The sequence below is a fragment of the Ursus arctos genome, unplaced genomic scaffold, assembly GCF_023065955.2.
Source record: "Ursus arctos isolate Adak ecotype North America unplaced genomic scaffold, UrsArc2.0 scaffold_4, whole genome shotgun sequence".
NCBI classification, from domain to species: Eukaryota; Metazoa; Chordata; class Mammalia; order Carnivora; family Ursidae; genus Ursus; species Ursus arctos.
The window spans coordinates 94578214-94601827 of NW_026623056.1; the positions used below are offsets into that span (position 1 = coordinate 94578214).

Sequence of the window (23614 nt, forward strand, 5' to 3'; positions counted from 1 at the left end):
GCGGGGCCGGGAGGGCGCAGGGGAAGGACGCGGCCTCCGCCCAGGCCGGGCCCGCGCCGCGCTCCCCGTCCGGCTCAGGGACTCGGAGACCCGCCGCCGCCCCGTGGGCCCCCCCGGCGCCCGGCCGGAGGCGCAGGCACACACCGCGGCCGCCGGAGCCGACCCTTCGCGGCGCGCCCCGGGCAGAAAACGCAGCGCACCGACTTCCGGTCCGTCCGCGCGGCTCGGCTCCACCCTGGCTCCGCCACACTCGGGTTCCGCTCGCCTGCCCGTCGGCCGCGCGGGGGTCCGCCGGCCTCGGCCCCGGTACGTGAGCCCGCGACTGACCCTCTCCAAAGTGGGGCGTCGTTCGCACCCCGCGTGCTGCCCGGGGCCTGAGCTCGGAGCCTCGGTGCCCGCGCCGAGCGGTCCCTTGGGAATCCCCGGACCCACCAGGACTCACCCTCATTGGCCCTGCGGCTCCCCCGACCCTGTATCACCCCAGCCCCTCCCCCACCCCCTCCTCCCAGGGCGCCCCGTAGCACCCCCTCCCCACTCCCCTACCCTATACCACCCCACACCCGTTCCCCGCAGCCCACACGCCCCCCCCCAGCGCCCACTCCCCGCCCCTCACTCCTCCCGCACACCCCTAACCCACCCCAACCCACAACTCACCCTCTTCTTCCTCCGCCTCCTCACCCTGCCCCTCCACCAATGGCCCCTTCCTCGCTACAGGCCTTCATTTCCCGCCCACGGCGGCCTGCCTGACTCGATGACTGTATTATAGCCCCTCATTTTCATATCTTGTTATGGTGAAATAGAAATCCCCTTAAAGTTTTCAATGAACTTCAAATAAAACGATCTGATGTGTGTGCATGTGTGTTTTTTACAGAATTTACCACTTTCTACTACTGATTTGTCTTCTCTTAAACTTTGACCACAGGCTTCTTTCTAAACATTTTTCAAGGGCGGTGTTGCCTTCCTGAAATGAGTTTGGTGCTTAGAAATCTGCAGCGAGCTGTCCCCATCAGGAGGGTGCCCCTTCGCAAGAGGATGGAAATTGTGAGGAGTACATTAGGGGTGCAGAAGTTCGACCTGGGGATCATCTGTGTTGACAACAAGAGTATTCAGCACATCAACAGGGTCTACAGAGAGAAAAACATCCCAACAGATGTGCTTTCCTTTCCATTTCATGAGGTAAAAAGTATTCTCTTGTTTGGCCTCCCTTCTGGTGTAAATATTCTGATTTTTAAGTTTCATTTTGAAAACTTTAAAATATACACATAAGTAGAGTGCGGCGGGACCAGCCTCTAGTGACCACTACCCATAGCCCAAGGAGAGAAGGTGGTCGGGTCCCCCAGCCCTCCAATGCTGTCAGTGAGTTAAAAGAGAAGTAGAATGCCTCTGCTACTTTTTTTTTTAAGATTTTTTACTTATTTTTAAGTCATCTCTCCACCCAACATGGGCTCAAACTCACAACCCCGAGATCAGGAGGCCCATGCTCCACCCACTGAGCCAGCCGGGCACCCCTGCTTCTGGAATTTTAAGTGTGATTTGATAACAAACATGTATGGTTGAAAAGTTTAAATAACACTGAATTTTTTCAATGAAAATGAAAAATAACACTGAAAAATATTTTAAACAAATGTAAGATAGCAATTAGGTTACTATGTCCATGATGCACATAGCTGGTTTGAGGCTTCCCACACTGTTGGTGACAGCAGAGATGGGAAGGACGGTTTTGAACGCACTTTGGCGGTACACTTGCAGAGCACTGGAAACACGTGAGTACTGTGTAACCCACTAGAGTCACCACTCAGGAAGGAAGGTGTTACAGTAACAACACCTTAAATATTCACTTGGTATTTTTTCCTGTTATGGTGGAAACATATTAATACCCTAAATATCCATCTGCAGGACTAGCTTAGTGTGAGCAGCCCTCAGATGAATGGACTGGTGGTTTCTTTTGTTTCATGTGGGGAAATGTGGAAGACAATGTAGGACAAAACAACAGAAAGAACAGAAATATAAAATTGTACCGACGTGGATCTGTGTGATTGTGCGCTGAAAAGGTGAAAGAGATGGACGAAAGCAGCTTGTTTGTCTTGGGTCACCTGTAAAGAGTGGCTCTGCTGTAGTCCCCTCACCCCTCCCCTGCCCTGGGACTACTGAGTAGGGGTCTTCCAGAATGAAATCTGTCGGCCTGTCGTCAGGTTAGTTCCTGCAGTCGTGTTTTCCAAATCTGTATTTCCTCATTTGCAGAATATAAAAGCAGGGGAACTTCCCCAACCTGATTTTCAAGATGACTACAATTTGGGTGACATTTTCCTAGGAGTGGAGTATATCTTCCAGCAGTGCAAAGGAGATGAGGACTACTATGACATCCTTACTGTAAGTGAGGTGCTGAAAGAAATAGGCCCTGAAAAGAGGGCCCTGGGTGGGACGCCTGCCTCCACACTGTCTCACGTGAAGGACAAGGGTTATTGGGGAGGGAGACCTACAAGCAAGGGCAACAAGGACTCTCTCTCATCATCCCACAGAGAGAGAGCTTAGGCCGTGCTTGCCCCCAGAAGGGGCAGGTGAGGGGAGAGGACAGGAAACAGGTCAGAAGCTCCCAGAAGCAGCCTTGTTTTTAGCTTTTACCCCCGAGGTCAGCAACCTTTGTTTAGCTAACTCAGACCAGCTGAATAGACTCCTTACAAAACTGTAGCCTCCAGGACCTTCCCAATCTGTCTGTCCTCAACTTGAGGGCAAAAGGAAAGGGGGAGGGGTGTTCCAAAAAGCTATTGTATCTTAACTTTCCTGTGGAGTCTACTGAGGTGTTTTCCTTTGACCACACGCCACGCCATGAACTATCTTTAGGGGATCCCAGTGCTTCTTTGTGACTTGAAGCAGAGCTTCGCAGGCAGAACCATGATGAGCAGGCATGGGCGACGGTGGGACTTCCTGGGAGGGGGAGGCTGTGCTCTTCTTGCGCGTGGCAGGAGCCCTGGCGTAAACAGGGTTGCTCAGCATGGGCTTTAGCTCTGGGATCTCTGTGGCCAGCAGCGGTCACCCTGTGGGGCTAGTGTGCATAACTGCTTCCACCCCCACCTCCTGGAGATGCCATTACCTACAGTGGAGGGCCAGCCCACCAGGCCCGGGACCCTCTCCTCCTCACCGCCAGCTGCATGTAGGCACCTTCTTGGCCCTAGGTCCCCTCCACCTACCCCTAGGTTCCTAACCTTCCACCATGTATGGGCTGACTTCTCCCTGCCTTCCCTCCTCCTCCTCCCCGGGTCATGATCAGTTCCTGAAACAGCTTTTTAATTGTTCTGACAGGTGACTGCCACCCATGGGCTCTGTCACCTGCTGGGCTTCACACACAGCACAGAAGCTGAGTGGCAGAAGGTAGGAGCCATCCTCCAGGTCCTCCAGCACAGAGGGTGCAATGCCCTGTGCACCAGGTGCCCCAGGAACCAGGGCTGCCTGAGCTGCCCCTGCAGTCAAGTACGAGAACCAAAATCGGGGGGAAAAGCAGTACATTAAGGATTTTATTAATGCCTGCTTTATAAAAACAAAACAACAAAAAAGACTAACATTGTTTGTTTAAAGTATTGGGCTCCCCAAATGCTACTAACTGTATTACTTATTCGCTGTTGAAAGGAAGGTCTGAGCAGAGAGACCGAATTCTATAAATTCTATAAAATTCTTATGGCTTAAAGTCAAAAAATCTTTACAAGAGAAATTGTGATGATATTTATCGGGTGGGAACAGGACTCAGAACATGCAGGCATCTGATAGAGACCTACAGTGTCAAGTTATTTAGCCCTTTGTTTCCCCGAGAAGTGATAATATTTACCTCATTTATAAGGGTGTGTGTTAGTATATGCACCATATTGTATTTAGTAAACTCAAATTATATTTGTAATCAAATAATCGGGTTCTCTGGAAGGCATAAAAATTTTTTTTTCAGTTCACAAAAAAGTCCTTGATACAGTTGTCCTCACATCCAGCCCATCTCGGGCTGGGTCCCCACCAGGGACACTGTGGCTCAACTTCCCCTCCAAGTGAGAGGCTGACCCTGCTGTGGCCCCCTCCCCCACTCTGGCAGCATCTCAGAGAAAGCCTATGATGTCACCTCCAGCAGGGACCCCAGCCCTCCCAGGGCTTCCCCATACACCTTCCCCAGGCACTGACCACTCTTTCCCCCAGGAGGGGCTGTCCTCGTGCATCCCCCTCCCGTGGACTCTGGGCCCAGCCGACCCATCTGGCCTATTCTCCTGCAGCCCCAGACAGGGTCTCCTCTGCTTTTACCCGAGACCAGCACTTGGGGCCCTGGACCCCAGCCCCTCTGCTGGCCCTACCCTTCACCCCACAGGCAGCACGTCCGCCCGTGTTCCATGTGCACAGTGCCGGGTGAAGGTGAGCACAGCCCGATCCTGCACTTTGGCTCTGGGGGGACACACGGCTGAGGCTCCTCACGCCAGAGCCATGGACACGGGCTCTGGGGAAGGGCTTCCCCAGAGGACACCCCCAGGCCAGGCGGCTGGGGAGGGTCCAAGTTCGTTCCCACTCCTTTCTTTCAGATGTACCAGAAGGAGAAGCAGGTTCTCGAGGAGCTGAGCCGGCGCACTGGGACCAGCTTCCAGCCCCTGAGCAGGGGCCTCTTCTGATGGTGCTGGAGGCCTGGCACCCGGGTGGCATGGGAGGGACCCCAGAGCCGCCAGGTGGATGGCAGGTGGACCCTCCCTTTCGGGCCCTGAGGACCAGGGACTCCAGCACACAGAGGGCCCCGCTGGTCGCTGCTGCCCCGTGGGGCTGCAGGAGTGACACGCTTGGGGGCCAAGTGGCTCAGGTGGAACCTGTTTTGTGAAAGTATAAAAGAAATGTCCGTTCACTTCTGCACTTAGAGCCTCGCAGACGTATTTTCAGTGTTGCAGAGGAAGCAGTTCTAAGCTCGTAGGGTGCAGAGCAGGGGCACGGGACCTTCATCCCAGCGGCTCTGCCTGTGGACGGAGGCCTCTCTCCCCTGCCTCTGCAGCCTGCCCGGGAGCGCAGCACAGGCAGCCCAGGGCAGGCGTGCCCCCCACCCTCCTTCCTACGGGAACCCCATTGGCTTCGGTCCCCACTTACCCCTCAAGAGCGCTGTGACCTGGAGCCTTTGCTTGCTGCCTTTATGAGGGAGGGACAAGGCTGACCCTTAGGGCGGCTGAAAGGCCCAGGACAACCTCAGCCAGGTGACCCACAGCAGACGTCTCCTGCCCATCCCAGCTCCTGAGTTGGGTGCAGCCCCTAGTCAGAGGTCTGCTTGTGGACCCTGCCTAAGTACCCCTTCCTGCGGCACCGCCGTGGCCACAGCTCTAGACCCCTGGATCCCCTGTGCAGCCGCTGAGCTAAGTGTCTCCTGGCTCTGGGGACGCCCTGAGCTCCCACTGCCGCATCCCATCCTCCCTCCTGTCAGTGTTTCCTGCCTTATCTTCTGATACAAAAATAAACCCAGGAGGCATCGCAGAACCTTATCCATGCTGTTTCTGGGCCCAGGGCACCACGGGAGCAGGCCACAGAGGTGCGCCAAGCCCACCCTGGGCCTCCATCGCCTGCGCCTCCCAGGTTCTAGTGTGGGCAACGGCACCACGATTTCTGCCAAGGAGCTCTGAAGAGGTCACAGCAATGAAACGTAGCCTCTCAGAGACTTTTTGGCCCTAAAACCAGGGATACTACAATTCTGAGAATCTGGTTTCTCCCCTGAATCCCCTTGAAAAACATGAAAATGCACTTCCCACGGGGTTTGTTGTCAGCCTGGACTCCCCAGGCCCTCGGGGACACAGAATTGGGCTTGTGGTGATCCTGAAGCCTTGTGAGCTCTGCACGCTTGCTTGTGGTGAGACTTGTTCTTGGTGAGTCGCAGCAAAGATGACCCCACAAAGCTCTTGGCTCTGCAGTTCTTTTTGAGACTGAAGGGATCCTGAGACCTGCTACTTCTGTCAGCAGGAATTTCAGACATCCCCCATGCCTCTCTGGTCATGTCGGGGGCACAGACAGAGCTCCCCCTGGGTATGGGCCTCAGAGCAGAATGGCTGGGGGGCTAGAGGCGGGGTATCCAGCTTTATGAGGCAATGCCCAGTGTGAAGGACCTGGTCACTTGTCCCCGCTGCAGCCCGTAACAGTGACCCTGGAGTCGGACCCCAGCCTCTGCCCAGGATTGGTCTCTCCTCCTGCTCCAGGGGTCCCTTGGGTTCCTTGGCCCTCTACTCCCCTGTGTGTATTCAGAAACGCAGTTAATCTACTTCAGGCCTACGTGAGGAAGCCCCCATAAATCCCAATAGGACGGGGTTCTGAGAGCACCAGGTGGCTGCACACGTGCACACGGAGAGGGTGACGGACCGCAACTCCACGGGACAGAAGCTCCTGGGCTCGAGACCCTCCCAGACCTGGTCCATCCCTCATCACCTCCTTAAATAGACTGGTTATAGTCAGTAAGTGTTGCCTGAGTTCTGTGAACCATTCTAACAAAGTAGTCAAACCCGAAAAGGGGTTCATGGGAACCTCTGCTCCCTGACCCAGTAGGTCAGAAGCACAGGGGACAACCTGAACGTGCAGCTGGTGTGGGGGCAGTCTCATGGGACTGAGCCCTTACGCAGGTGGGTGGTGTCAGAACCGAGTGGGACTGCAGGACACCCAGCTGATATCAGAGTTAGCGAATAGAAGCAATAGAAGTGTCTGTTCTGTGTGTGAGTAAAGGAGATTCACAGGGAAGAACTGGGTTTTCCTTACTCAGAACACAGACAAAACAGTTTTTCCAATTTATCAGGCCATCTGAAGACAACTTCTGTCAAACTTCTTCCCTGTATTGAATTAGTAATTACGTTGGGAAATAAAACCAACAGGAAACCTGTTAGAAAATGTCAATGTGAAAATAAGAAACTGAGTCAGACCTTTAATTGCATTTCACAAGAGACACACGTGCCAGGCACACGGTGTGGGCACCTGCCGCTCTCCTGCCTCGGAGGCTTCCTGAGCGCGGGCCCAGCCCGAGGAAGCGGAGCTGCGTGGGGCCTCCTTAGCCAACTGCTTCCCAGGCCAGCGTCCCGGTGAGCCTGCAGGGTCCAAGGAAGCACAGAGGAGGACTGGGCTCTTGCAAGTGTGGAACTTAGGGCACAAGACAGTTTACCCCAAAAGGGACCAATGAAAACATGTAGCACTTAAAAATGACATTTACATGAAAATTATATTAAAACAGCAAGGGTTGGGGCTCCTGGGTGCCTCAGTTGGTTATGCGTCTGCCTTGGCTCAGGTCATAACCTCAGGGTCCTGGGATTGGGATCTAGTCCCCTGCTCAGTGGGGAGCCTGCTTCTCCCTCTCCCTCTGCCCCTCCCCCCGCTCATGCGCGCTCTCTTGCAAATTAATTAATTAATCTTAAAAATAAATAAATAGGGGCGCCTGGGTGGCTCAGTCATTAAGCGTCTGCCTTCGACCCAGGGCGTGATCCCAGCGTTCAGGGATCGAGCCCCCGCATCAGGCTCCCTGGTCTGCTGGGAGCCTGGTTCTCCCTCTCCCACTCCCCCTGCTTGTGTTCCCTCTCTCGCCGGCTGTCTCTCTCTCTGTCAAATAAGATCTTTAAAAAATAAATAAATAAATAAATATTATATCAGCAAGGGAACATGATTCCACCAAGAAAAAATGTCACGACAAGTGAAGAAAGAGTAAAGCTGACATCCACGTCCGAAGTCCTGACAGAACCAAGAGGAGCAAACAGAGGAAGCTCCCTTTCCTCAGCGTGCTTCAGAAGGAACCACGTTCAACCCTGAGGGTCTCCCTTCTAGGAGAAAGAGTTGTGCAGGCCAGCGAGGCTACCTCTCCACACATGAAGACACCTTTCCACGGGAGAGCTCAGTGGGCCGCTTGCCTTGTTCTGTCCACTTAGCAGGAACCGTCACCCAGCCACCCGCGTGGCAGGAGGGGCTCCCAGTTATCGTCATATTTGACTTTGTCTATGGTGTTTCTCCCATGGGAAGGTTTAAAAATGTAAGCGGCTAACTCCATCAATCTTCACTCTCATGGCTCCTGGGCCATCTTTCCTGATGAAACCCTATATTCCCTCTTGCCTCACAGTCCTGCATCCAGCGACAAGGCTGCAGCCTTCTGCCGGGCCTCCCTGACCACACCCGATGGGGAACCAGGCCCTGCTGCTTACCAGAGTCCACATGTGGAGGCTCATAAACCTGGAGCCTGTGTGGGCTGGATGCCGTCAGATGCCACCCTAGGAAGGCGAGGATATGTGGGTGCAGTTACTGCCCTGGCCTGGCTCGCAGACACCACACCACAGGTGAGGCATGCTGCCAGGGCTCAGGTACAGGTCCCTACAGCCCTGCTCATACTGGACACTCCCAGGGCCACTCCTGCTGTCTAGACAAATGACCCAAGCCACAGGCAGCTTCCCCTGGAGGTTAGCGTGGAGTCCATTCTCAGACCGTGACCTCCAGGGGCTAATACTGCCAAGGACCCACCTGCCCCCCTCTGGAAGATGGGAGGGTCTTCCCAAATTCTCTGCTACAGCCCAGGACCTGATAAAGACAGGGGTCCACTGGCTTGTCAGCAGGGGTGAGGAGGTGCAGCCCAGGCCCTAGGGTATTCCCACCCCACAGACCAGGAAGCTGGCCTTGACTTACGGGCTAAGGGCTGTTGAGGAGGGGCCGGCCAAGTGGTGCAGGGCAGGCAGGAAGCTGGAGGCAGGTGGAAGGGCAGTGGCCGAGACCACCATGGGCCATGTGGAGTAACCAGCCAGAGAGCCAGGTGCTGGGATGGCCTGCAGGGGGGCTGGGGGCGCGTAGTGGTGGTGGTGATGCACGGAGGGCGGCTTCCGCCTCTAGGCTCACAGGAGGACAAGGGGAGCCCGCTGCAGGTCCTCAGCACAGCACACGACCAGCCCGTTTCAATGGGGAGGAGGGGAAGGAAGGGAGGAGAAGAGGAAGTGGGGCAGGGGTGGGCGTGGGGGGAGAAGGGAGGGAGGGCCAGGCTCCGGCAGGGCTCCTCTGGCTCTAGAAAGCAGCTTTCTGGGCCCCGGATTATTGCGCATCTTGGTGGCACTGGGGAGTGCCAGGGGGCTTCACGAGCAGGTCACAGACCCAGGAGTCAGAAATGTGCTTTTCATCGTTACAGATGCACAGACTTCCAGAAGAAAAGCCACCCAGGTCCTCTGGTTTTGATTTGGGTGGCCTCCTTTGCCTCGATGCCTGTCCCCAACTGAGCCTACCTGAGTGGTGGGATGCAGGGGGGCAGCCTGTGATCCCCCCGAGGGCAAAAACGCCGATGCCGGCAGGGCTCTGAGCATCAAGTTGTGCGTAAGGATCTGGTACACCTGTGCGTTCTGCACCAGCATCATCTCCACCACATCTGCAAGGAGAGGCAGCAGGGGCCCCATCACTCACGGACCGCACGCGGAGCGTCGGGCCTCTCCGGAGGACAAGGCTTCAGACATGCACAGTGCTCCGCAAGTGGGAGGCCCTACGGGCACAAGCCTCTGTGCAGGCATCTGGCGAGGTGTTCCAAGGGGCGAAGCCTCTGGGTTGGAGGGTGTGTGTGCTTTAAAGTGTTGAGGGTGTCCCGCTGGGCCCCCGAGAGGCTGCTCCACTTCTCACTTCTGCTACACGGGGGCCCCCGAAAGGTCCCCAGGACCCCTGAATGGGATCTTATTTAGAAAGAGTCTTTGCAGGCATAATTAAGAATCTTGAGAGGAGATCATCCTGGATTATCCAGGTAGGCCGTGCATCCAAGGACAAGTGTTTTTATACGCGAGGCAGAGGGAGGTCTGAGACAGCAGAGGAGAGGCCATGTGGAGGCAGGGCAGAGAAGGGACCCACGCAGCCACGTGCCAGGACCACCTGGAGCCACTGCTCCCCGAGGCAGGAAGGACCCTCCCCCGGAGCCTCTGCAGGGGGCCTGGCCACGGGACACCTGGCCACGGGACACCGGACGTCAGAATTCCGGCCTCCAGACTGAAAGTACATTTCTATGGTTTTAAGCCCCAGGCCTGACCCTGGACACGACGAAACAAGCACATGTTTGTCAGTGTGAGAGGTAAACGGGAGTTCTTTCCAAGCTTCAGGCCCTGGAAAGTAGGCAGCCCTGAGGCGCCCTCAGCCTCACCAAAGTCAGGCAGGCCCCTAAAAGCACTCCCAGTCAAAAACGGGGAGCTGGAGGCCTGGGCAGGGGCTCCTGCAGGGGTGTCCAGGAGCGGGGTAGGTAGCAGCCTTCCCACTGGAATGGGATCTTCGTCTCCAGCCAGCCCTCCCTGCAGAGTCTGGGCTAGCCAAGCGTCCATAATCACATCGGCGCATTCCTTAAAATAACCTTTCTCTCTATCCAGACACGTCCTGTTGGCTCTGTTCCTCTGGAGACCCCTGATGACAGATTTTGTCCCAGTTCTGAGAGCAACGGGGTGGTGGGGGACTCAGCAATCCAGCTGTGGGAACTCTTATCCCTGCAAGATAAGCATGTGGAGAGGCTGAATCTGGCAGCCCCATTCTGGGCAAAGACGCTTGAGGAGACCCACATGGGTCTGGGCCTGGACAGGCCGCACCTCCCAGGGAAGCTTCCCACTGAGTAGAATCACCCTGTAGAGACGGAATGAGAGGAAGGTCCAGGAAGGGACTCACACGGTGTCACTGCATCAGGGTAAGGGGCACACGTCAGTGTTGTGGGGAAACAGGGTCTTCAGTAAGTGGCACAGGGCCAGACTGATCGCCACGGCAAAGACAACAGCAGTCCCTAACTCAGAGCTCACAAAATCGATTCCAGGCGGGTCGTAACTCTACACGTGAAAAGTAAACCAAACTGTAGAGCATCTTCATGACCTTGAGCGGGTGACGGCCTCTTACGCAGGAAAGAGGCACAGACCCACAACGGAAAAAGCCTGAAAAGCAGAACTTTATTAAAAATTAAGAACTTGGGTTCATCCGAAGACACCACAAAGAGAGCGATTTGCAATACGTGTATCGAAACGACCCATGTTAGAATACATGAGGAATTCCTAGAAACCAATGAGACAGACAGATGACGTGCAAGAAAAATGGCCAAATACTTGAAGGGGCACGTCACAAAAAGGGTATTCGAACAGCCAATAAATATATGAAAAGGTGACGTGCAAATCAGAATCAGAATGAGCTGCCATGACAGGCCCACCAGACTGGCAAAAATGAAAACACTAAGGACACGAGGGCTGGTGACTTGCTGCGGGCAATCCTCGTTCCCTCCTGAGGAGCGTAGGCACCAGTGACGAGAGAAGCAAACGCAAGAGAAATGTAGCTTCCATTCAACCTCCTTACAGCTCGCAGCCCCCTGATGGACCCAGAGACCTGCAGTGTGACCTTCCTCAGGAGCTCACCGCGGCCTCGGTGCCTTCGTGCTTAAAAGGAACCTTATCTTCACGGCCGCAAGCCCCTCAAGGTCCTGAAAGCCTCGCTTCCAAATTCCTTAGAGACTTTCGCTATCCCTCACTCCCACTAATTAAAAAGGATATCATCAGTCACTCCTCACAATCCCAGTGCAGCTCCTTCTGCCCACAGGTCCTGTCCCCGTGCTTTAATAAAAACACCTTTTTGCACAATAAAACATCTCAAGAATTCTTTCTTGACCATTGGGCTCGGTGACCCCACATCACTACCACTTTGGAAAACTGGCAGTATTTCCTGACCCAAACATCTCATCCCTAGGCACAGGCGCCACAGAAATGTCCACGTCCATTCACCAGAACATGAGACCGCGTGGGGGCTCCTGCTGGAAAGCACTGGAACACCAGCCCAAGAGAATGGGCCCACACTTTGTGGGGTAATAACATGACCGAACAGTGTGGGCAGCTGAACGACGGACCCCCAGCATGTACGTACCCTAATCCCCGGAACCTGTGATGTCCGTATCGTTATATGGAGAAACAGATTTGCTGATGTGATGAGGAGCCTTGGATGCTCAGGGGCGCCTGGGGCGCTCCATCGGTGAAGCGACCACCTTCAGCTCAGGGCATGATCCTGGGGCCCTGGGATCGAGCCCCATGTTGCTCTCCCTGCTCGGCGAGGAGTCTGCTTGTCCCCCTCCCTCTGCTTCTGCCCCCCACTCATGCGTTTTCTCTCTCTCTTTCTCTCAAATAAATAGACAGGATCTTAGAAAAAGAAAAAAAGAGTCTTGGATGAAAGCAACCCAAGTGTCCATCAACAAACAAAGGGACAAAAGAACGTGGTCCGTCCATGCCGCGGAGTGCTATTCAGCCTTAGAAAGGCGGGAAAGTCTGCCACCTGCCACCACATGATGAAACTCGAAGATGTTCGTTACTCCAGGTGAAATAAGCCAGTCACAGAGGGACAAATGCTATAGAGCGCTCTCAGGTGAGGTACTTAGAGTCGCCAGATTCAGAGACAGTAAGATGCTGGGTGCTGGGCTCTGGCAGGAGGGGGACCTGGGTACAGAGTTTCAGTTTGGCAAGATGGAAAATTCTACAGATCTGTTGCACAACACTGTGGATCCAGTTAATACTACTTAATGTGTTTAAGATGGTGAATTTTATGGGTTTTTTACCACAATTTTTTTAACGATTTATGTATTTATTTGAGGGGGGTGAAGAGAGTGCACATGAGCGTGAGGGAGGGGCAGAGGGAGGGAGAATCCCAAACAGACTCCTCCCTGAGCACTGAGCCCGACGCGGGGCTCGATCTCACAACCCTGATATCACAACCTCAGCCAAAACCAAGAGTCGGATGCTCAGCCGAATGAGCCACCCAGGCGCCCCTACCATGATTTTTAAAATTAATTAGTTTTTGAAAAAGAATCTTGAGGTGGGGAGATTATCCTGGATTATCTGGGTGGGCCCAACATAATCACAAGGGTCCTCAGGAAGTGTTGAGAGAAAATAACTATCAATTTAGATCTGAACATCCAGCAAAACTGGTATTTAAGAACAAGGGGAAATAGAAACATTTGCCAGAAAGCAAACACTGAGGGCGCTTCAAGAGTCTGTTCTAAGGGAACTTGGAAAGGGCTTATTTCAAGATGGTAGAAGATGGTTCCGGAAGGGTGGTCCGAGATACAACAAAGGGCGGGTAGAGAGTTCCCACAGAAATCGTGCCGCGTCGTTTGGGAAGTTGGTCTAAAAGAGAAACAGCAGTACTGGCTGGGTGGGAGGAGGGGTGGGAGGAGGGGGTGACGTGCACCAAGCTCCTTCCATCACTGCGGGGAGGGGGCTCCACATCCCACACGTTCCATTTCATACTAAAGCCCAAATAACAGAAAAAAATGAATAAACGAACAAAAAGCAGCATCAGTAAACGTGGAGAGCAGCCTGATGGTTGCTGGCAGGGCGGGTGGGGGTGGGGCTTGGAGAAAGTGGGCGAAGGGGAGAGAGATGGGTCTACCAGCTACGTACGGAGGGAGTCACGGGAAAACGCGGCACCGTAGAGAGAATACGTGTATGCCACCACAGTTTATGAAACGGCCACGAGTTCTCCAGCGTGGCTGCTAGAGTACTTCTGAGAGTTCCTATTTTCACCTTCAAATATTTGATCTCGTCAGAATTTGTTTGGGTGTAAGGAGTGGGGTAGGGACTTGACCTTACTTTGTCTAAGTGGCGAAAAACACATTGAAGATTTCATTTTTTACCACTGATTCTGAAGGCCGCTTTTTCTCTTGTGAGACACACAAGCGTTTGCACACACAGACACAAGTACAGCACACACACGGATCTGGTCGGTTTGCCTTGGAAACGGACAGACACTCACTAAAGCTCATCCGGGAAAACCACCAAGGAAGGATGGAGAAGACGGGGCAGGGCTGCCCCTGCGAGCACACCGGCTGTGCTCGGCCCCCCGCAGGGCAACCTCATGAGGGTCACAGTGGACGGCAGCCCTGGCTGAGCTGCTGGCCAGCCTCGGACCAGGCCTGGCACGTGTGACGACATTCAAGGGAACTACGGTAACGAAAGAAGCTGGTAGAATTGAGAACACGGACCTGGTGATTCTAGGAGCGGCTCTGTTCCTGGAGCCTACCACCCCCAGTGCTCAGGGAGGAAGGCTTGTGGGGGTGGCTGCTCACTCCGTGATGAGCGCTGGGCTCACGGGTACACCGTATGTCAGCTCTCATCAAGTTGCACACTTGCATTGGTGCAGTTGATTCCACCGTCTCAGTAAAGCGGTTTTAAATCTCCAGCGTTTAAAACTCATGTAAGGGGCGGCCGGGTGGTGCAGGAGGGTGAGCTCCCAAGTCTTGGTTTCGGCTCAGCTCATGACCCCAGGGTGGAGAGCATCGCGGCTTTGGGCTCTGGGCAAAGCGGGGCGCCTGCTTCAGATCCGCTCTCCCTCTGTGCCTCCCCAAACAAAACAAAACAGACTCATTTAAGAGGAGAAGCAGTTTAGCCAAGGTTTCGTATAGCTGGCTGGGACTGAGCCCGGTTCGCTCGGTTCCTAGTTCTTGTTTTCTTTCCGCAGAGATATCCACAAGAGTTTCTTAGAGTTATTTTGTGTTGCTGATACGTAGCTTCGACTCAGTAGCCAAAAGCTAACCCTAAATGACTACCCTGTTTAAAAAAATATATTTTGTTTCGGTAGAGAATTTTAAAACCCATCACAGTATTGATATGAAACACTTACCTTCCTTAATACTTCCTGCTCTTTGAGTAGGGAAGGCCTGGAGAGGGGGAATCTGTGCGATGAGGGGCGGCTGAGGTAGCTGTTGAATGATGGTGGCAGGAGGCTGGGGGGCCTACACAGAGCCAGATGATTAGTTCCCTCAACGTACCCTAGGACACAGTGTTCTACAACACCCACCACCCGTCCACCTATCGACCCACCCACCTGTCTCTGCTTCTATCTACCCAAGCACCCATCCACACACCTGCGCATCCATTTATCCATCCGTCCGTCCTACCAGAGGAGCTTTAAATGATTAACCCTAGATGTCAAATAGGTTGCTGAATAGATATTTGAGTCCAGGTATCACCTAGGACACGATATGTTATGAATGTTTGTGTCCACCCCGAAATTCATATGTTAAAGCTCTAACCTCCACTGTGACTGTATTTGGAGATCAGGCCTGTGAAGAGGTAATAAGGTTAAGTGGGGTCATAAGGGTGACATCCTAATCCAATAGGGCTGGTGTCCTTCTAAAACGGGAGATGCCAGAGAGCTGTCTCTGTCTGCCACGTGAGGACAGTGAGAAGGCAGCTGACCACAAGCCGGGAAGAGAACCCTCTCCAGGAACGTGATTGGCCGGCACCTTGACCTTGGACTTCTGCCCTCCAGGACCGAGAGAAAGTAAATTTGTGGTTCAAACTGCGGGTCTGTGGCGCTTTGTTAGGGCAGCCCCAGCACACTAACACTGGCACACTTTGTTTAAGAGAGGGAGAGAGCGTGTTCGAGCATGCGTGTGGGTGGTGGTGGGTGGGTGGGGATGGCAGAGGCACAGGGAGAGTCTTAAGCAGACGCCACAACCAGTGCGGAGCCCGGCGCCCGACATGAGGCTCGATCCCACCACCCCGAGATCATGACCAGAGCCGAAAATCAAGAGTCGAATGCTCAACCGACTGAGCCCTCCAGGTACCCTTAACACACAGTATTTTTAATGTTTCCTCCATTTCCTGTCTTCAGGAGAGGAAGCTAATGTCTGGGTTCATTAATTGTGCTGAATAGAGGCATCCAAGGAACAGGTCATGAAAATAACCTCTGGCTTCTCTCCAGTTAAAGGAAATGTGGACAATGTCAAGCGCACGCGGTGTTGATCACGCACCAAGACTTTCTATCTTACTTCTCTTCTGGTTGAACAAGGGCCTGACCCTGTCCTTTCTTTCCCAGTTCCCAGAAATGGTGGCATAAACCGGGGCTTGGCAGACTCTGTGTGCAGAGGGCCAGACAATAAATAGTCTTGGCTTTGTGGGCCGTGTGGCCTCGGCTGCGACGGCTTCTCTCTGCCACTGCGGCTTCGAAGCTGCGGCTGGCGGGCAGGACGGGGCCGGTGACGCATCAGTATGGGCACCGGGATTCACACTTCACATCATTTTCATAGGTTACAAAGCTATGGTGTCTGTGGCCTGTGGGTGTTCTCTCCCCCCCATTTTAAAAAAGACTTATTTTAGAGAGAGAGCGTGAGAGAGAGTGCACGAGCAGGGGGAGATTCAGAACGAGAAGGAGAGCCACCCAGGTGCCACTCCCCCAAACATCTAAAAGCATAGGCCATTCTGTAAGCTGAGAACGGCCTGTAGCCGCTTTGCTCTCCCCTGCAGAGAGGATAAAGCTACGCCTGCCCTGGCCTGGAGCACACCCTGCCTCGGGGGCTCTGAGTCCAGCATCAAGGAAATTCACCGTAATGACCAAAGGCCCTACTTGCCCTTCTGTTGTTGCTGGGGTTGATTGAGAGATGCAAGCAGAACTGGGCCCAGACGAATTGCTGTGAGTGTGAACAGGTTTGGGAATGGGCAGAGCCTCTGGCCTCTAACCCCCACCGCTCCCACCATTCCTGGAAGGAGGTTCCAATGTTGGGAGACCCAAAGACGCAGGCTGGGGAGAGGCAGTCTGGAGCCTAGACACAGACAGCCAGGGGGCCAAGGGGGCACTGGGGGCTCCCTTAGCACAGATCTCTCCCTGATCTGTTCCCACTCTGTTCCCTCAACTGTGTGCTGCCAGGGTCTTCTTCCAAAGGACAAAAGCACTCCAGGTCATGGGCCCAGTGTGCTGACGCTAACGTCTCCCTGGCCAGCTGGTCCAGAGCCCTTGCAACTTGGTCCTGCCCACCTCCTTGGCCTTCTCTTCTCCACAGGGCGTTGAGGAGCCACATCCCTGGCTTCTGTCCCTCCTCTACATTCACCTGCCCTCCGATACGCTCCCTTCTGCTTAAGTCAGAGCTGCTTTCCATTGCTTGCAACCCAGAATGCTGAACAAAGGTGTGAGGCTCTCAAAATTGGAACACGCTTTTACCTTTTTAAATTCTGCCCTTGAGATTAGGGTCTTAGGATTCCCCTGGTGATTATGAAATTTTGAGAAAGAGTTGACACACTTCTTCCCCAAATTCAGGGCCCTGAATACTTCTGGTCCTCGTGTAAAGGCTAGGACCTGAGAGTCAGGAGGCCAAATGGAGACCCCAGCCTCTCCTCTATAATGAGGGGGTAAGACCACCCCCTCTCCCCAAAGCCAGTTCTCAGGGCACCTGTGAGGACCGCAGAAAGGAGGGAGGGGGGTCCTTGTGCAGGGTCCGGGACATGGTAAATGCAGCCACTGTTGGCTCCTAGCTGACTGACCCTCTTCAGAGCACCTGCATAATGCTGACAAGGTGGGCCCCAAGACCACAGAAATCCACGATCTCTGTTAGAGGAGGGGTCTCTGTGGGCACCACATCCTCCCCACACTGCTTCTGCCCCAGTTCATGAAGACTTACTGAGTGTTGGATAATCCGTGGTGGCTCCAGGCCTGGCGGGGGCAGGGAGGCGGCAGGGTGGGTGCCCATGGGGGGCATCTCTGGGGGCAGTGCTGACCGGGCTGCTCCTCTGTTCACCCCGCTCCGGGCTTGGACCTCCTCTAGGAGACGCTGTTCCTGCAAGAGCAATGCAGAGCTGCTACACCAGGGAGGGGGAGGCACAGAGCCCGCAGGGAGGAGACGGGGTCACAGCAGCGCCAACGCTGGACCCGGACGTGTGGTCCTCTGGGGCCCGGCTCGGGCGTCCTCCAGCCCCACTCGGGGCACAGACTCTCTGGAATGGGAGCCAGGCTCTTCGTGGGGGCACACAGGAGAATAACCCTTCATTTCACGCGGCGGGAAGGGAGGGGCTTCAAACTTCTTTTTAAGTTCACCGAATAGTGGCCGGTTTCTGGTTGCTCTTATGTGCAGCCAGCAGAGCGTTCTCTCTTCCCCACATGACCACGAAGCGGGATCTTGTCCTAACGTGTGGACTCAGTTCACCGCTTCGCATGGTCATTCCCTGTTGCTGGTGCATTTAGTTTGGATGAAGCCCTTGGCCATCTTAAAATCCCACTTCCTGTAGCAAACACTTTGCACAGCGTTCCCATCTTGGAAAATGTGCAACCAAAGCAAGGTTTTCCAGCTAACGCTCCTGATAGAACCTAGACTACAGAAAATGTGCGTGCAGGCGTTACTTTCTCCATGAAGTCTGGCCTCTGGGTGCATAGTCTCCCAGCTGCTCCAGGGCCATCCGTTACCCACCCACAGGTCACAGACACCAGGGAAGCCGCGCTTAGCCCAGGAAGCCCGCCTCCATGCCCCTGGCCTGGTCATGACCAGCGTCCACGCAGCTGCTGGACATGCGGCCTACCCAGAGTCTCTGCAGAAGATCTTGCCTCCTCCTCAGAGCACCCAGCAGGGCTGCGTCCGGCCGGTCCTCGTTCCCTGCAGGAATGATCATCTTATTTCTGTGAAGGAGCTGGAAGTCATGTCATGTGCGTTCCCACACGAGGCCCAGGCGTTACACTGCCCCTGTGGCAGAAAGCCCTTCCTCAGGCTCTGCTGGACGCCGGCGAGAGGGAGAGGGTCCTCACAGGGCTCGGTAGTGAGCACAACTGGGCTATGAGCCTGGCCTCCTGCCCCCTGCAGCCGTCTGGGGGCCCTGGGAGCTGGCACGGTCCACCCGGCCTCGGGTACCGCCATCCGCAGCGTCCTGAGGGAGGGGTCCCCACCCGAGGGGAGGCTCTGAACAGGGCCTGGCCTTCCTTCCTCTGGCACAGCACACCCGTTCTCTTCCCCACAGTGCTGAGCATGCCTACAGCATCCTGTCCTCCGGGAGGGGGCCCAGGAGTCCCCATGGCCCTGGCCCACTCCATGGTTCTGCTCTTCCTCTTGGTCAGCTGACCTGGTTTGGAGTTTCCTATCTGGATTTGAGCCCTGGGCTCTGCCTGCTGCCCTCAGAAGTTTCCTGGAGCTCCCACTGCCCAGGGGGCTCTTCCCCATAACAAAGAACAGGTGATGTTCTCATAGGCCTCTCTAGCACCTCACCCAGATGTCCCTGAACCTGGACACTGTCACTGGGAGAGCAGTCCTCTCTTCTAGCTCGTGTGGCCTGAGTGACCATCGGCCAGGGAGGCAGACGCACGGGGGGCCTGGTCTGGGCCCCTGAGGAGGTGCCGACCTGACGCAGGTGGAACCTCACATACCCCCCACCCTAGAAAAAGCTCAGAGCAACATTGAGTCTGATCCACGTGTGGCCACATCTGAGCTGGGCAACCTGGGGCAGATGACCAGGCCCCTCTGGACACCCCCCCCTTTATTTTAAGATTTTATTTCTCTATTTGACAGAGAGAGGGAGGGAGGGAGGGAGAGAGAGAGAGAGAGCAAGCATGCGCACAAGCAGGGGGAGGGGCAGGCAGACGGAGAAGCAGACTCCCCGCTGAGCAGGGAGCCCGATGCAGGACTCTAACCCAGGACCCTGGGATCATGACCTGAGCCGAAGGCAGACGCTTAATGACTGAGCCACCCAGGCGCCCCTGGACCCCCATTTTCTTATCTGCAGAATGGGAATGATGAACATATGCCCTCTTGGGGTTTTTGTGAGGGTGTGATGAGCTGTGAGGGTGTGTTTGGCAGAGCGTGCACGTGTGTGCGTGTGCGTGCATGTGTGCGTGTGTGTGAGCATGCATGTGTGCGTATGTGCATGTGCATGTGTGCACGTGTGCGTGTGTGTACGTGCGTGTGCATGTGTGCGTGTGCACGCGTGTGTGCGTATGTGCGTGTGTGAGCACGCGTGTGTGCATGTGTGCGTGTGCACGCGTGTGTGCGCACGTCTGTGTGCGTGTGTGCACGTGCGTGTGTGCACGTGTACGTGTGCGTGCGTGGAAAATGCAGAGCCTTTCAACTCCGAATACAGGGAGAAGTAGAAGGACAGTCTTGCTGGTACCAGGAGGAGGGAAGGACCCGGGAGGGGTGTCGTTCCTGGGTGGCTCTGAGCAGCCTGGGCTCTTACCTGGCACGAGGGGGGGGTCTTCAGAATCCCCTTCCACATTCTCACGCTCTTGCTCCAGTTTCTGTGTCGGAAAGGACAGTGTGCGAGTGGGTGGGGTCTGGGCCAGGGGAGGACCCCCAGAGGGTATAAAGGGACCAGTGTCCCAGGCGGAGGTGACTGGGGATGGGGGGCGGTGGTGGCAAGGGTCGCCTGTACTCTCTTAGGGACTGTGGGCACTTTCCATTCAGTGCACACAAGTTCCGCCTTAAAATCTTAGGGAAGATGCTCTGAAAGCTTGCCCTTTCAAGCAACTTTCTGCAGAGCCTGACCCAGGCCACCTCCGTGTCCCTGACAACCCCTGACCCCTTGAGCCCCGGGCTGAGCAGCATAGTCTGGGCCTGTCCTGGGAGGACCCCTGCCGGCCCCTCCACGTTGGCCCACGGGCCACCCGGAAGGAGGCACTGTGCTGGTGCCTATGAGGACAGGCTGGCCGCAGAGGACGGGAAGACGGCTGTCAGGACGGGTCCCAGGGCTGGCCTACGGGGCTGCGGATCCTGCACCAACCAGGGCATGTCTCCTCCAAACACTGAAGCCGGGAGGCTCTGCGGGGGAGTGCTATGGGCCCTGAAAATGCTCTGGGCTGTGGGTGCATCCAGCCTCCTGGCTGAGAAGCTACCAGAAGAACCTAGTTGGCTCTGAACCAATGTGGAGGAAACAAGACACCACCATCCTCCATCGTAAGGCGAGAAAGCACTGGAGAGTTTCACCTTGGAAGCAGGAGTATCCTGACAGGTATAACTTACCTTTTAAATCTGTGCCTCTTTGACAAGTTGTTGAAAACGTGATTGCCCCCACTGTCTTACCTTCTCCAAGAGTTTCAGGGTCAGTCGGGTCATTGCATCTGCCACTGAGGAGTCCAGCATCCTGGGACCATAAGAAAGGGGACGCCACAGGCCCACCTTCCTCCCTGGTTCTCGGGTTATCTGCAAGCAAGAGGTGCTCAGCCCCAACCCTGGAGAGAAGCAGCCCCAGCCCTGGTGTCTTTGAAGGATTACTGAGCTGGGCTTACTTTACCTCCTGGAGACTGGCCGCTGCTGCCAGAGAAGAGTGTGTGGGAGGGTGGCCACATCCGTCTGCAGTACCGTGTTGCCTCGGCTGTCGCTAGGCGCTGCAGACGCAGGAAGGCCCCAGGTTGCCGGGTTTCCACTGAGAGTGCTTCCCAGGCCCCACCTGGTCCCCACAAAGGAGTTGACAACAAACATCGCTAATCGCCAGGTGTAGCCAGGTGGGGCTTATTGGGAAGGCAATGAGCAGCAGCTGGGGCCAGAGGGCACAGAGTGAGGTCCTGGGGAAGAGGACAGTCCTGATTCCCCCATGCGCTGCCCCACCCTCAGGACTGAGCCCCGAAGAGTATGGGTTAGGGGTGGGAGGCAGCTGCATCCATTCTCCATGCTCCTCAGGGGTCTCCCCTCCCTTCATCCATTGTTACCTCCAAGGCACCAGCAGGCCCCCAGCCCCTTCTAGGTACCCTCAGAGCCAGATGGGAGTGAAGCCTGGACACCAGGAGGACAGGGTGGGGGCATCACGTCCCTGTGATTTCAGGAAACTCTGGACGGCAGAAGGGGCAGCACGGGGAGCTGAGCAGTGACTTGCTTAGGGGCTTCCCTAGTGGGGCTTTCTTGGTGGGTCCACCCTACAGGCTCCTAGCCATCACCTTGCAGGACTCAGGGCCGCACGGGGCTACCACTCCTCCAGGCGAGGATGTGGTTGCAGGAATGGGACTGTCCTGCAGGGATCCTGGCCTGGAGAGGGGTGGGGGCGCCTAAGGACAGGACCCCTGGTCAGGTCAGAAGTTGGTGGCTGGAGATAAGCACTCCAGCGCTGGGGGGAGGGGGGCCGGGGACACCTAGCAAAAGCAGCCCTTTATAAATGACCCTTCACACAGAGCACAGGGCACAAAACTGACAAGGGGCTCTTCATTTGTATAGGCTTTACATTTCAGGTTACAAATTAATCAGTTTGTAGTTTCCCAGCTAGTGAAGTGGATGTAACAGATTGGATATTGGAGCCTGTGATCCCATCCAGGGCCGGGGCAGGAGTGAGGGCTCAGCACACTTGCAGCACCCCCTCAGTGCAGCTGAAACAAACACTTGAATCAGATGGCCAAAAGTTGCCTAAAGGCCTCTGAAATTGCCCATACACTTCAGTGTTTATGGTTTTGTATGTATCACAACCCTAACATTCAAACAGGAGGTCTGCGTGTGACCAAAAATTTAGCTAAGCTACTCAAGGTAACCGGTATACATAACACATCCCAGTGTGAGTTTGTTAGACTGTTTTTAAAAAATAAAGTTATTTACTTAGAGTTATTTAAAGTTTGTATTTACAGAAAAATCAGGAAGATGGTATGAGAGTTCTCACAGTGCGTGCACTCACCCTGACGGCACTGACTTCGACCCTGGTCACCTGGCTCAGGTGTGTTTGCCAGGCTTCTTCGCTCCACGGTTACTATTTTTCTCCCCTTTCCACAGTCCTCTATGGGAGGAAGTCACTGTGCACAACTCATACTTAAGGAGTGAGAGTCAGGTTTTCCTCCTTGGGGGTGAGTATCTACATAATTTATTTGGACAGCATTTTATTAAAAATAAATTGAGAGTCAGATCAATAACATTGTCTAGAATGTCTGTAGAAATGATTCTGGGGTTCTAGGGAACATAGACTAAAAACCAGTGACCAAAGCTGTGTGGGAAGACTGTGGGCATGTGCCCCGTGGAGTCTTACGTGTATTGCAACACGTAAAGGTTGAGAGGGGGAGGCTCGGGGACTATAACTGCTCTTGGAAAGTTGACCCAGTGCTCTGCCGGGGTTGCCTGCCCGACCCCTGGTCTTGTGAGCCCAGTCTTGTGTTTGCTCAAACCCCTGAATTCTGCAAGGTAAGACTGAAAGCTCCACTGCCCAAGGGCTGTGCTCTGACCCTGGAGAAGTGCTTTCTCGTGGTTGAGCTTCCGGCACTCTCCGAGGGAGATCTGTCTCAGTTGTGGTTGCTTACAATCACACATCCTCACTGAGGGTGGAAGATGGGGTTGTGCTGCCCACGCTGATGGAACGGCACTATTATGATTACCCTTGTTCCGTCTCAGAGGAGAGAGAGGGCAGGGAGTGCACAGCCTAACACAAACCCTGTCCAAGTAAAGGTGCAGAACAGTAAGCAGAGCGAAGGAACCCCCAAAACCCAGGCCGTGTCTCCCGCAACACTGCCCAGAGCAAGGCTGTCCACCGCAATCTTGCTTTTTGTGCTACTTTGTCTCTAGCAGCAGGCCGCTTGAATCGTGTCATCGTACGTGGCTTTACACAGGCCCAGTCTGCAGCCGCGGCGTTTACATCTCCTGTGGGGTACGGGGGCAGAGCCGTCCAGTCTCCCATGCCTCTTCCTGAGCTCGGGACGCCCACCTTGTCTTTGTCATCTGCCTGAGCTCTGCAGTTCCCTAATCCTGCAGCTGAACCGTGGCGCTGTTTGACGTACAGACTGCTTTCATTTTCCATTTAACGGTAAACTGGACACTCCAACAGGAATGAGGAAAGTCAAAGTGAGACTGAGAATGGGAAAGCCCCCAGCTCCCCCGGTGCCCACGCTGGCGGAACGCTCTCTCCACGCGGTTCCACTGCAGCGACGCAAGGCGCTGATCAGCCCCAGCGAGTCTAATTACACCAACAGCACTGGAGTGCTAAGTCCT

General features: G+C 54.9%; 2 protein-coding genes across 5 annotated transcripts; one reads left to right on the forward strand and one right to left on the reverse strand.

The window, feature by feature from the left end:
* The first annotated feature begins 185 nt into the window (after positions 1-185).
* Positions 186-11572, forward strand: YBEY (ybeY metalloendoribonuclease). Of its 4 annotated transcripts, none has more exons than XM_057306850.1 (6): positions 186-306; positions 923-1176; positions 2242-2370; positions 3301-3369; positions 4548-8288; positions 9122-11572. In XM_057306850.1, the coding sequence occupies exons 2-5, from the start codon at positions 967-969 to the stop codon at positions 4632-4634; spliced, it is 495 nt and encodes a 164-aa protein (XP_057162833.1). In that variant the 5' UTR covers positions 186-306; positions 923-966; the 3' UTR covers positions 4635-8288; positions 9122-11572. The 4 variants fall into 4 exon arrangements, with proteins under 4 accessions (XP_057162833.1, XP_057162831.1, XP_057162832.1 ...); XM_057306848.1 differs by having other exon boundaries at positions 202-306; positions 3301-3468; XM_057306849.1 differs by having other exon boundaries at positions 204-306; positions 947-1176; positions 3301-3468.
* CUNH21orf58 (chromosome unknown C21orf58 homolog) lies at positions 8628-20855 on the reverse strand. Its single transcript, XM_044384336.2, has 7 exons — positions 20744-20855; positions 19902-19962; positions 18261-18334; positions 17369-17524; positions 14593-14704; positions 9216-9355; positions 8628-8828 (listed from the first exon to the last, which is right to left on the reverse strand). Exons 1-7 carry the CDS (start codon positions 20801-20803, stop codon positions 8628-8630), a joined length of 804 nt encoding a protein of 267 aa, XP_044240271.2. The 5' UTR covers positions 20804-20855.
* Positions 20856-23614: the final 2759 nt, after the last annotated feature.